The sequence below is a fragment of the Glycine max genome, chromosome 14 (assembly GCF_000004515.6).
Source record: "Glycine max cultivar Williams 82 chromosome 14, Glycine_max_v4.0, whole genome shotgun sequence".
NCBI classification, from domain to species: domain Eukaryota; kingdom Viridiplantae; phylum Streptophyta; class Magnoliopsida; order Fabales; family Fabaceae; genus Glycine; species Glycine max.
In genome coordinates, this window is record NC_038250.2 from 30,819,577 (window position 1) to 30,834,208 (window position 14,632).

Consider the following 14,632-nt stretch of genomic DNA (forward strand, 5'->3'; position numbering starts at 1 on the left):
TGAATCTTCTGATACTCCATACCCATTGAACACAATATCTTCTTCGCCTGATAGTAACTCTTAGGCAATGTGTTTTCCTCTAGAAACATATCGTACACTACTTGAAGCAGTGAACTAAAGCTTTTGTCACTCCACCCATATCTAACCTTCACACTAACCAGACTTAACACCGCTGACAACAGCGTCAAGGAATTCTTACACCCCGGATACAAAGGCTTCTTTGAATGACTTTGCAATGTATCATACATAGGGGCATGTGCTTGCTGAAAAGACTCTTGTCCAAGGTCACAAATCATATCCTCCAACGATCTCCCATTTCTACATCAAACGGTTCAAAATGGGACCCACTCTGCATGTCTGTCAATTCACCATGTCATATCCACGTGGTGTAATTCTTCTTAATCCCATCACACAATAGATGCTCCCGTATATCATTCATTATTTGTTGTCTTCCGTTCAAACAATTGGTGCAAAGACATTAATATTTTTTGTCCTCATTCGGTCGACTTCTTTCGGAGGCAAATTGCAAGAACAGTTCAATGCCTTCCTCATATGCAGGGCTCATGCAACTTTCATTCATCCAACTTCGATCCATCTAAATAATAACTTCGTGATACTCACAAAGTTATTCAATGCATGAAAATCTCACTTTTTATTATAGGTGTGGCCCTATACCATTCAGGAAGACCTTTTTTAATGTTAGCTTCATACGTCAAGGTTAATTTTATTTTGTTAAATTTTGACAATAATTGGTCTCCAAGTACACAACATGAAATCGGTGAAATTAATTTCCTGATAATCAAGTATGCATTCAGAGAACAACTAGAAATAATTTCATCAAATTAAACAAAATAATGTTAACCTTAACGCATGAATCTACCATAAAAATATCAGTCTCCCCAAACTATCCAAACAGACAATTCAATATTGAATACAATGATTAATACAAACTGTTTGCAAGAATCATTGCATTCAGTCTCAAACGGGAATCTAAGGTTCACTCATCATGAACACAATTTGTATAGCATATATCAGTTGTCATTAATGGCAGTGAACAAGTAATAAAAACATTAATTGGTAACAAACATTTGTACATGTGATGATGAGCAGCACAATCCAAATAGCAAGGCAACTAACTCTTCCTAGAGCAGAACAATTTTGAGGCTATCACATTGGGAATCCATACTTTGATTTTCATTTGGAAGTTAATTTCAACAAAATGTTGTGTTATCTGTAGCTTTGATACTAAGCTGGAATCCATACTTTAAATTTGTTTAACGAAAGAAAGATCAAGGTGGCTTTAAAGAGAAGAAAATAGATAGAAAAATGAGAAGGGAGGGTGATCGTGGTAGGGAGATAGGGATGGGGGAAGGAGAAGGCAGAGCAGTTTTAGTATATTAAAAAAAAGGTGTCAAGAGTTACTTCAGTAGCTTATTTCATTGAATGTTGTTCTCACTTCTCACAGCTAAATTCATGGTTCTTTCAGTAGAGGTTATAAATTAAGTTATATGACACTGTGTGTGACAAGCAAACACTTGAAAGTTATTCTAGTAGGAGTGGGACAGCCCAATACTTCAGCCCAAGACCAAATCATTGCTCACAACAAGAGGAAATTTCAGCACCAACACAAAACATGCATCCTTAGCTTAATGGGTCAGTTGTCGCTAAACAAAATGCAAAGAAAGCTGATTCAAACCTCCATGGTTTTAATTTACTCCTGGTATTGAGACACCAATTGCTTCAAATGCAGCCACTACTAGATAGGAATTACGATTAAATATAGTGTTTCAGGTATACAGCTTACAAAGTTGATGGATGTTGGATTATTCCACTTTAAGCTTTACTTATCCTAACTAATAATTGATGGACACCCATCACCAGCTATTAATCCTATCAATGGAACAAAGACTAATGAATTTCTACCCATTGCTTTCTACCATCATGCCACTCAAGGCCATAATTGATTGAGGGGACAGTAAACACTTGTGAAAAATCAAATCATTCTAAAAATTTGACATTTATGTCTGCTTAAATTGATGTGAGTGCAAATTTCAAGTGAGCAACGTAACAGCATAACAAACATAAACTACAACCACTACTAGCTAGGAATCACGATTAAAAACAACGTAACAATGTGCTTTACACATATACATGTATATATAAGCAGTAGTAACAATGTGCTTTACTTGGAGTTGCTATAATCAAACAACTTCCACAACAAGGCCACTAAGCAATAGTAAATGATAACCTAAAAATAAAAAGCATATGCCAGTTAGTCATGGGCCATACTGCCACAACAACGATATGTATCGCATTTTGCAGAAAATAACCTTTGAGAACTAATGAGTAATGGCATTAGAAGAACTCAAAGTAATTCAGCTACAGCAAAGTAATTCAGCTTATGCTCAACCAAACTATGTAACATTACTAATGCTCATATGACCAGACTGCATGAACTAATGACTCTGTAATAACTTAGCCTACAGAATTGTGGAGTTCATATAATGAAAGACAAAACTCTACAAAAATGATCATGTTCTCAACTCAAATTATGATATGTGGATAACAATAATTCAATATGTGCATTTTCTCTAGTTTTTTAGGGCTTTATTTGGATTTTCTCTAACTTCTGGGAGCCATACATGTTAGTTATCAATTATAATTCGGAGCATGAACAACACAATTCCCTTTTGGAGCATCACAGTGATCCTTCTTTTGATGAGCATGCTAGTGGTCATCATCACAGTGACATTGCTTGTTCAAAAAGGACAAAGTTGCTTGAAAGGCTAAAGAGATGGGTTGATGCAGGCAGTGAAAAACCTAGAGTTAGGCATTCTATTTCCAAAGGGGCAGAGGAACATTACACCTGAATGGCTAAGGAATGCACTAATTAATAACTGCCAAAGTTGACAAATACATGGCACGAGTGTCTAAAAACTTTGTTTCCTTCCTAGTATTGCCTCTTTCAATGGATACATGACATCAGTGCATAGAAGGGAAAAACATAAACAATAGGACCATATTGGCTAAGGAATGCATACTACCTTCAATTAGAAACACTAAACTATGTGTTTTGTCCTTTTAATAAGAAAGAGTGAACTGTGGATCGGGTTTCAGATTCAATTTGAAAAAGCAACTCAGTCCAATCCAAATTAAACTTATATGTGCATATATACTTTTTTAGTCAAATTTTATCTCCATTTTCTCTCTACTCTATATCTTTCTAATCAGATTTCTGCATAATCAAGTGAAAAACACTATTATTCTTTCTACTTTCTATGGTATCCATGAACAATACTTAACTGTATAGGGGTGCAAACATGTTTATATGCTAACAAAATAGCATAGTTTTGCCACTATAGGACATGCAGTTTAGGTTATCCATATTCTACAAGGTAAAGGCAATATGGAATGTTGAACCAAATGCCTCTCATAACACAAAGTTTAGCCAACTACATTTCACAAGTACAGAACAAACCCATGCTATACTACCATAGGTTTAGTGAAATGTTACAAAACAAATAAATAATTTTATCTGCAATGTTCCTTCTATGGAAGAAAGAAATAGCAACTACAACTCCTAAACCTGCAGCAACAGAGCTTCATCAACAACAACACAAATAATAATCACTAAGAACAAAGGGGTAATTGCCAATAGGCTAACTCACCTCTGATATAGTGCAAATCAAAGTGCCTGAACCTAGTTTCAGGGTATCTGAACCTTCAAACAGTCAAAACAACTTTCCAAAATAGATCAAATGCAGGTTGCGACCAACTAAGGGAAGTTAAAGGCTTAGTTTAAGGGAACTTATAACCAAGGGAAGTTAACAGAATAGCGAAGACTGCGAGGGTGGGGTGAGCAAAACTTACCTTGTGATTGCGAGTACAAACACGACCAAAGACTGCTTTTGTGCCAATGGAATGCCTGCAAGAAAACCAATGAAACTTGTTCTAACACAATGGCAGTGACCTGAGGGTGAGGTCAGCGTGTTGAAACACCAAGCTTGTTCAAACATGAAGGTCGTTCAAGGAAACCAACAAAACTTATCAAAACACGAGGGTGGGGTGAGCGTCACGACGCCCACGGCAACCTGAGCGTGGCTATGCGAGACTCAGCGTTGGGGGTCAGGGACAATGCCAGTGACGACGGCGACCTGAGGGTGCCTTTGCAAGAGTGAGCATTGGGGGTTAGGGAGAAGCAAGAGGGTGGGTTTGCAACAGACTGATGAGCGCAAGAAGTTTTGGCTTTTGAGTTTGTAAATTTAAGTAAAACGACAACAACTGTTTTTTAAAAAAAACCGATGTTAACATATGATCGTTAACATCGGTTTTTGAAAAAATCAATGTTAACATAGAATTCTTAACATCGGTTTTGACAAAATCGATGTTACCTACGTAATGTTAACATCGATTTTCACAAAACTGATGTTACCTACGTCATGTTAACATCAGTTTTAAAAAAACTGATGTTAACATCTGATGTTAATAAACTGGTCTTAATTACAAGTATGTCAGCGCGTTTGTGTTAACGTCGGTGTTTTTAAAACCGATGTTAACATCGGTGCTTTTAAAACCGATGTTAACATCGGTTTTTTTAACAATCTGGTCTTAATTACAAGTATGTTATCGCGTTTGTGTTAACATCGTTTTTTCCAAAAAAACTAATGTTAATAATCTGGTCTTAATTACAAGTATGTCACCAATGTCAATAATCTGGTCTTAACATCAGTTTTTTTAAAACCGATGTTAATAAACTGGTCTTAATTACAAGTATGTCACCGCGTTTGTGTTAACATTGGTTTTTCTTAAAACCGATGTTAACCAAGTGATGTTAAATGTATAATTTTTAGTAGTGATAGCAAATACATGTGAATTTGTTTTTGCAAATAAATCTGCAGTAAATGCCTACGGATTTTTTCACACCAAAATCCACATCAACCTAACAAATTTCTAGTAGTTTATATGATAAAACATGATCTAAAAAAAAATAAACCAGCTGGATAAATAAAGGAACACTATTAAACCTGTAGGGCAAAGCGTGTACAAAGAGCAAAATGCATATAAGAATGATAATAAAGATCAATGCAGTAACAAATGGAAGCACAAAGCGCATATATGAAGACTTAAATGATGAGTAGAAACAAAATAAAGGTAAAGGATGAACATGAGAGGGATCAAACTCAAAAAAGTGAAAGGCGACTCAATCCCCGTATTTTGATAAGAAAAAATTATGGCAAAAAATAATTAAAATTATAATATAAATATGTAATGGTTTTGATAATATCGTTTCTTACAGAGGAATTTAATTATTTAATGATACTATTCACATATTAATTGTTTTCCTAATTAATTATATTCTATTATACTCTCTCCAATTCTTTTTATAAAACAAAAATTTATAATATATTTTATGCTATAACTTATTTTATATAAAAAACCCAGAGATTGTATTAAAATATCATTTTTTATACTTGATAACATTTTTTTATCTTTTAGAAAGTTTATGCTCTCTTTTTCTATTGAATAAAAAAATAGGGTAAATATCTAAGTTGGCACAAGCAAATTCTGTTGAAATATAAACTTGATTTGGGCCCAAATTAATTATTTGATTCCTTGGACTTAGTTATTTTGGGCTTAAGTAATTATGGGTCATGTTTCTAGAGAATTCTTGTAGTGTTTGGAGTGTCTAGATATTTCTTATGGTTGTAATATTCTCTAGAATACTCTTTGGATCTCTAGAGTTGAGAACTCTCTAGAATTAGTGTGTCTAGAGTTCTCCTTAGAGTAGTATAAATAGAGATGTAATCCTACACATTTGTATCAAGCAAAAATACAAAGTTCTCTCCTCCATAAAGAATTCTCCTTCCTATCAAGTGTCTATTCAAAGTCTCCAATATTCCTAAACACTTTTCCTAAACATAAAAGCCTTATTTCCAACAAATTCATATTCATGAAATAACCGAAATAAAATTTCTTCTAGACTTTAAATTTTGGAGCCATTTGTGCGAAGCCAAGTCAGCTACCAAAAACTGTTTACAATTGAGTACCTCTGTCTCTTTTTTTATTTTTAGCAAACAAAAGACCCTTCTAATGCGTTCTCGGCATTTGAGGCCCAGGGCTGGTTGTTATAATATACAAAATTAGAGATGTCTTGATCTTCTGAAAACTGAGTATAAAATGAAATTCACGGGTTTTGCTTTTTGACGATCATGCATATACTTTTTGATTTCTTTTTCCCTCTCTCTCTCACTTTCTTTGTCCGATTTAAATGTTTTTAAATTTTATCATGCTTATGGCTGTCTATATCTCACCGCATTCCTTCTCTTAACATTCATTTTGCACTTTTGACTGAGAAAATTCATTAATTTTAGAACAACATTAATTGTGTGCGAAAATTCCAATCACTGTTCAGTCTTCCTCAAGTCAAAACACTACACAAAAAAAAAAAAATTAGAGTTTATAGTTTATAATTTATAAATAAATGAAACCCTCAGGCCACTAGGCAGCACAAGAAACTACAAAATTGTCCCTTCCAAAGCCTTATTTTCTAATTTGTGATTGTAAGCAAGGGAACACTTGCAAATGTGCAGGGTGCTAATGCTTGCATTAGCCCTGGTAGTAGTAATAGTAGCTATTGCACCTCATCAAACCCTTTCTGCACCACTAAACAGAACACTGCCTGGATGCAAATCCACTTGTGGAAATGTCGAAATTCCATATCCATTTGGTATAGGCAACTCATCTACACCCGATCAACGACCCTGTTTCTTGAAGCCCGTATTTAATCTTGCTTGCAATAACTCCACGTTAAAATGGGGTACGGTCACAGTTTTAAACATAAGCGTCCCAGCTCATCAAGTGGACGTATTGCAATTGGTTTCATGGTTTTGTAATAGCGAAGATTACTGGGAGACTTGGTTGACAACTGGTATATCCAGAATTTCAAGGAAGGAAAACAAGTTCATAACTGTAGGTTGCGACAGTTACGGCAATCTCAATAGCGTTTATAATGACAAAACATATACAACAGGGTGCTTAACAAGATGTTATGGCAATGCTTTGGTGATTGATGATGGAACATGCTCAGGTATAGGGTGTTGCCAGGTTGATATTCCTCCTCGAATGACTAATATCACTATAAAAGCATTTGCCTTCACAACCTCAAGGAGAAATATCAGCATAAATAATGCCTCTGTCATCTCCAATTCAACCTGCAGTTATTCCTTTGTTGTCAAAAATGGCTTTTATAATTTTTCTACCACTCATTTAAAAAGTTTCCCAAACAAGACGCTACCGTTGGTTCTTGATTGGACCGTGGGAAACAAAAGCTGTGACGATTCCAAAAGTAGAGGCGACTACGCGTGCAAGGAGAATAGCTATTGCGACGACAAGGACAGTGATTATGGTTACCGATGCATGTGTCGGGATGGTTATGAAGGAAATCCATATCTTGGCTGCATAGGTACTTTAATTTATTCCCCCAAATATTAATTACCCATCTTCTTCACATAACTCTTCATTCACAATTTGACAGACATTTGCAATCATATACCACTGTTTGATGTTTATATACAGTTTTTTGTTGGATTAGTTGGTGAGAAGTATTCACTAATTTTTTTAATGACTAATATTCACTAATTAACTCATTATCTTTATTTAAGTCTTTTCTTCTAATTCACAGTTTTATTCAATATACTTTTTTGTAATTTTCCCGTTTTTGTAGTTTTATTGATTAGTTATTTTCCAATTTTTTTCTAATATCTCCCGTACTATGTATTTGGCTAAAGATGGTGAGGAGTAGACAAAAGATTTAACATTTGACATGGTATTATTGGAAGGTTACAATTATTAATTACTGACTTCGAAATTTAGTGAAGTAGGAAAAAATTACTTCAGAACTAATCACGAATATTTTGATTCTTAAATTCTTATTTATTATTTTTAATATAAGATCTAATTAACCTAATATACTAAATATATTATGAATACATAAGGATCTAAAACTTATAAAATTTATATAAACAAAAAAACAAAAAATAGGCTACTATTTTTGGACCATATCAATTTAAGATTAGACTTAGGTTTCAGTTAGCTCCATAACTACATCTCTTTTATTGACTTTGAAAATATAGAACCTACCACAACAAAATTTCAATTTAGTGAGTTCTCCGTTGTTTCTATTTGGGATTTGCAGACATTGACGAATGTAAGACAGGCCATCATACATGCGTAAGTGAAAAATATTGTCTCAACACCAATGGATCGCACAAATGTTTCTGTCCAAAGGGGCAATCCGGAAATGGAACAAAGGAAGAAGGGTGCCACAAAAAAGATGTAGTTACCAAGGTTGTCATAGGTAAGCAACAAAGCAGATGCAATTATTTTAAGGTTTTTTTTTTTCATTTCCTCTTTAACCTTTTTTTTTCATGTATCTATGTTCTGTTAGTATGTAAGCTACTAATACCAGGGTTTAGTGTGGATAAATTTTTTAATAAGTACTTGTACGAAAGAATTAAAAAGATAAAATGAACTAAATTTCTTTCCCAAGGTAAAAATCAGTTTTAGAAATTCAAATTTTATAGATGTTTTTTTTTTTCAAAAGCTGAGGTGTATAAATTAATTTTCATTTATGAAAATAATTGATTTTTTTATAAGTCTTTATTGAAAAATTTATTCAGATCGGAAGTAGTTTAGAAAACGATTCAAGAATTGTCTTTGACATACTTTCAATGCAGGAGTCGCAGCAGGAACTATTATTTTAGTTGTGGGGACTACCTTACTGTACTTGATATACCAGAAAAGAAGACTCAACAAACTCAGAGAGAAATACTTTCAGCAGAATGGTGGTTCCATTTTGCTACAGAATCTCTCTACAAGAGAAAACTCCTCCCAAATTCAAATTTTCACAGAAGAACAACTAAAGAAGGCCACCAACAACTTTGACGAGAGCTTAATCATTGGTAAAGGAGGTTTTGGTACAGTTTACAAAGGTCATCTAGCAGATAACAGAATTGTTGCTATCAAGAAGTCCAAAATAGTTGATAAGAGCCAAAATGAACAATTTGCTAACGAGGTGATTGTTCTATCCCAAATCAATCATAGGAATGTTGTCAAGCTCTTGGGATGTTGTTTAGAGACAGAAGTTCCATTACTGGTTTATGAATTTGTTAATCATGGCACCCTATTTGATTTTATACACACCGAAAGAAACATAAATGATGCAACTTGGAAAACCCGTGTAAGAATAGCAGCAGAGGCAGCTGGAGCTCTATCATATCTGCATTCAGAAGCCTCAATACCCATTATCCACAGAGATGTGAAGACTGCTAACATCCTCTTGGATAACACTTACACTGCCAAAGTGTCTGATTTTGGAGCTTCAAGATTCGTCCCTCTTGATCAAACTGAAATAGCAACAATGGTGCAAGGAACTTTTGGTTACCTGGATCCAGAGTACATGCGTACAAGCCAACTAACTGAGAAAAGTGATGTCTATAGCTTTGGGGTAGTGCTTGTAGAGCTGCTAACAGTGGAGAAACCATATTCATTTGGCAAGCCAGAAGAGAAAAGAAGTCTCACTAACCACTTTTTATCTTGCTTGAAAGAGGGTCGCCTATCTGATGTTGTTCAAGTTGGCATTATGAATGAAGAAAATAAAAAGGAGATCATGGAGTTTTCTATTCTTGCTGCAAAGTGCTTGAGACTCAATGGGGAGGAACGACCTAGCATGAAGGAAGTGGCAATGGAGTTGGAAGGGATGCGGCTAACTGAGAAGCATCCTTGGATCAATACATTTCAAAATCCAGAGGAGGCTCACTTGCTTCAAAAGGGATCATCTAGCGTCTGTGAACCTGGTGATAGCAGCAGCCATCAATATACTATTGGGTATGACAGCATTAATGATCATGTACAAATTGCTTTTGATGATGGAAGATGATCATGGCTTGGCAGCATACCCTCCATTTTATATCAAATTTCTGTGTTACCTTTCGTAATCTTTTTGAATAATCCAGTTAGTTGTTTTCAGGAGTGTGTATTTGTGTGTTTGTATGTATTGAAATATGTTAATGCAGAGAGGTTACAGCCTCAATATACTCTGAATTTGTGTACTTTGATAGAGATTGAAACTTAAATCACCATGAATTGAGTATGGTCAACGCTTCTTATAAATGGTTATTTCTGAATAGACCTCTTCTACAGATTCTACAGATTCCTCTTCAATAGGTTGTGGCCTTGTGGGATTCGGTAGTTTTGTTTGTTAGATCCGAGGTGGGCTAGTTGGTGATAGGGACCATTTTCGGTTGCTTGGAGTTATGGAAACAGAAGGAACAACCCATTTGGACTTGGAATCAAGTTGCAGAAATGTTTCAGGTTGCGATGGTATGTGGAGGTTATATCAGAAATGTAGGCCAGCGGACAAAGAGACCAAACTTGCCAATTTTGAAAAGTAATTAATTTAATAACTATTAATCATAATTATTTGTTAATAATCAAAATATAAGTGTGTCACATAAGAAATTAATTGATCAACGTTCTAATGGTCAACGGAAGCTTTGAAAAACTAGGGAGATTAAAATTGCAATTTAGAAAGAACAAAATGAAAGGTTGCTTGGTTCAAATGGAGGACCGTGATCCTCCTTTCCTGAATTATTCAATATGCTGAACATTAAAAATAATTTTTGCAGACAAATACTATTCATGAATTATAAAATACATACGACCTCACACTTCTCACACTTATGTTAAACATATTTAATATATTACATTACAATTTAATACATAAACATTTTTTTCCAAGATAAACACCAATCGGATAATTATATAATTCACAACTCACAGCACAAGTAATATCACATTAATTATTAATCACATACTTATTCACAATCATATCTCATATCTACAATTTAACATCTCACACAATTTAACTAATTACAAAATATACATAAACATGTATAATAATAATAACAAAACACATCTAAGTTCTTCAAGACTTATAAATATATTTACATGTATCAAATATATATAACACACCATTAATATATAATTACATGTAATACTAAATATATATATATAATTAATAATAACAATAATAATAAACATATCACTAGATAAATATTATATATATAGATACATAAAAATAATTAAACACATTACATATATCTGTAAATAATTAAATGTATTATAAACATTAATATATATATATATATATATATATATATATATATAAAAGTAATTAACATACTAAATATGTTAACGTAAACTTAATGATATATATATATATATATATATATATATATATATATATATATATATATATATATATATATATATATATATATATATATATATATATATTAATATTAAATAATAACAATAATATCAACCATATCATTAGATAAATATATAGTATATATATATATATAACAAATCAAAAATCTATATACTTATATTGATTTACATGAAAAACAACATGTATACCTATATCTTAAACATATTTCAATGAAGTCATGGATATTGACTAAATATCTAATTACAAATGTGAATAAAGCTTTAGTCAATTCTTTCAAATAGCTTTAATCCAATTATCCAATAAAAGTGTATGTGTATACAATGCAGCGTCAAAAATTTTAGAAAGAAGAAAAAGAAATCGACAAGATTGAAAGGTCAATATATCAAATATAAAAAAATCATTGTCACACAATTTTTATGTTAATTATAAAGAATCCCAATTTCTAGGATTTACACTCAACACAAGAACACATCAATTTCACAATAACTTTGCATCAGGATTCCAATTTGTCCATCAAAGGCAGTCAATCCACGATTAAAAATATAAAAATATAATTGAATTTCATAAAACAATCCAAAATAATCCAAAAATTGATCCTCTGAGGTCCTCACACATGTTCATTCTAATCCCCAAACATGAATAATTCATTTCTTATCTCGATGTTGTCACTCAAGTGTTCTTCGTTAGTAGTGGTGGCGTCTCTAGAGTGCTTCTCCTCCGGTTGCTCTGTTAGGGTTCTTGTACGTCATAGAAAAAAAAAGAATAGAAGGTGTTTTGTAAAGATTGCTCTGGGTTAAAAGTTCCTTTATAGTGAAGGAACTAATGACCTAATTTTTTTAAAATTTTAAATGAAAACCAAAAGACATGACTGTTACAATTTCATCCCACTTAAAAGAAGTTTCACCCCTGAAACTTACCAGTATCAAACAAGTTAGGATATGCGTCACACATCTAGCCTTCTAATTCCCAGGTGGCATCCTTGCCCGAAGCACTCCCCAATACCACTTTGACTAAAGGAATCTCCTTCCCCCTTAGTTGCTTGACCATACGGTCATTGATCCTTAGTGGTTGTATTTTATATGCCAAGTTCTCTTTCACTTGGACATTGTCCAACTCAATCACGTGCATCGGGTCATGAACATATTTTATGATATGGAAGACACTATGGAGATTTGAGAGACATGGTGGCAAGGCCACCTGATACGCAGCTGGACCGAGATGCTTTAGGATTTCAAAGTGACCAATGAATCTAGGTGTGAGCTTACAGGACTTCAACACCCTGCCTACCCCAGTCCATAGAGTGATTCTTAGGAATACAGGATCACCTACAGCAAATTCAAGGTCCTTTATTCTCCTATCATGGTAGCTCTTCTGCCTGCTTTGGGCTACTCCCATCCTCTCTTGGATCAACTTGACATTTTTTAGTGGTCTATTAAACCATCTCAAGTCCTAAGGCAATGCTCTCACCAGGATCTACCCAACGCAGAGGTGTCCTACATCTCCTACCATACAACGCCTCGTAAGGTGCCATAACTATACTGGAGTGAAAACTATTGTTGTATGTAAACTCTATCAAGGGTAAGAAACCATCCCAACTACCCCTTTGCTCTAACACACAAGCTCTCAAGAGGTCCTCTAAGGAATGCATGGTGTGCTCGGTCTAACCGTTAGTCTATGGATGGTAAGCAGAACTCAACCTAAGCTTGGTCCCTAAGACTTTATGAAGACTTTCCCAAAATCTTGAGGTAAACTTGGGATCTTTATCAGAGACTATGCTAGAAGGAACATCGTGTAGTCTAACTATCTCACTGACGTAAAGCTAGTCAACCTCTCTAAGGAAATATGATGTTAATTGGGATGAAGTGAGCAGATTTCATCAACCTTTCCACGATAACCCAAATGGAATCTAAACCTTTGGGGGTCCTAGGTAACCCCACAATGAAATTCATAGAGATGTTATCCCACTTCCATTCAGGTACCTCTAAAGGTTGCAAATTCCCTGAAGACTTCTGGTCTTCTATCTTAGCTTTCCGACACACTAGGCATGCAAGGACAAACTCATTAACCTCTCTCTTCATACCCGGCCACCAAAACATCTTCCTAAGGTCTTGGTACATCTTAGTCACTCCCGGGTGGATACTCAGACTACTATGGCCCTCTTCCAAGATCGCTCTCCTAAGCTTGGGTACAATAGGAACACACACCCTATCCTAGAATCTCAAGACTCCACCAGGCCCCACTCTAAAACTACTTTCTCTCCCTGTAGTTATGGACTCTAACTGGGCTGACAAGAATGGGTCAGACTTTTGACCTTCACGGATCTCGCTCAAGAGTTCACTGGTGACTCTTAACATACCCAACTTAATGCTACCAGAGGTGATCTCACATGCTAAACTCATGTCACTAACCAGCTCTAAGAGGTCTAACTCTTTAACCATCAAAGTAGACATCTAAAGGGATTTCCCATTCAAGGCATTAGCTACTACATTATCTTTACTTGAGTGATAGCTAAGCTCAAAATCATAATCCTTAAGGAACTTTAACCATTTCCTCTGCCTCATGTTAAACTCTCTCTGATCAAACAAGTATTTTAGGTTCTTATGGTCACTAAACACCTCAAATTTAGATCCATAAAGATAATGCCTCCAAAGCTTAAGTGCAAACACTACGACTGCCAAATCGAGATCGTGCGCGGGATAATTCCTTTCATGAATCTTGAGCTGTCGGGAAGCATAGGCCACTACTTGGCCCCGTTGCATAAGCACTCCACCCAAACCCATTTTGGATGCATCACAGTACATCACAAAGGGTTTACTCAGGTTGGGTAACACTAAAACAAGTGCAGTGGTCAACCTTTTCTTAAGGGTACATAAACTACTCTCACACTGGGTATCCCACACAAAAACTTGACTCTTACGAGTAAGCTTGGTCAAAGGTAAGGCTAGCTTAGAAAAACCCTCTATGAACCTACGATAGTATCCTGCTAAATCAAGGAAACTCCTAATCTCAAACACTGACTTAGGACTTTCCCAACTCATCACCGCCTCTACCTTGGAAGGATCCACTGTTATCCCTCCCTTGGATATAACGTGCCCTAGGAAGCTCATCTCCTCTAGCTAAAACTCACACTTGGATAACTTAGCATACAGTCAGTTGTCCTTGAGGGTTTGCAACACAACCCTTAGATGCTCCTCATGTTCCTCCCTAGTCTTGGAATACACCAAGATATCATCTATGAAGACCACTACAAAACTATCTAGGTAGGGATGAAAGATCTTATTCATGTAGTCCATGAACACACTAGGGGCGTTGGTCACAACAAAAGGCATAACCAAGTACTCA

The 14,632-nt window shown here is 34.9% G+C and overlaps 1 protein-coding gene across 1 annotated transcript; it reads left to right on the forward strand.

Annotated features, from left to right (window-relative positions):
- Nucleotides 1–6,472: 6,472 nt before the first annotated feature.
- Nucleotides 6,473–10,090, forward strand: LOC100775699 (putative wall-associated receptor kinase-like 16). The gene is made up of 3 exons (XM_014766573.3): nt 6,473–7,462; nt 8,195–8,356; nt 8,736–10,090. Exons 1-3 carry the CDS (start codon nt 6,583–6,585, stop codon nt 9,935–9,937), a joined length of 2,244 nt encoding a protein of 747 aa, XP_014622059.1. The 5' UTR covers nt 6,473–6,582; the 3' UTR covers nt 9,938–10,090.
- The last annotated feature ends 4,542 nt before the right edge of the window (nt 10,091–14,632 follow it).

Excerpts from the sequence above, each read along its gene's own strand:
- LOC100775699 (XM_014766573.3), top strand. The coding sequence starts at position 6,583 with ATGTGCAGGGTGCTAATGCTTGCATTAGCCCTGGTAGTAGTAATAGTA. Across the intron at positions 7,463-8,194 it reads TCCATATCTTGGCTGCATAG|ACATTGACGAATGTAAGACA; the intron begins GTACTTTAATTT and ends TGGGATTTGCAG. Across the intron at positions 8,357-8,735 it reads AGTTACCAAGGTTGTCATAG|GAGTCGCAGCAGGAACTATT; the intron begins GTAAGCAACAAA and ends CTTTCAATGCAG.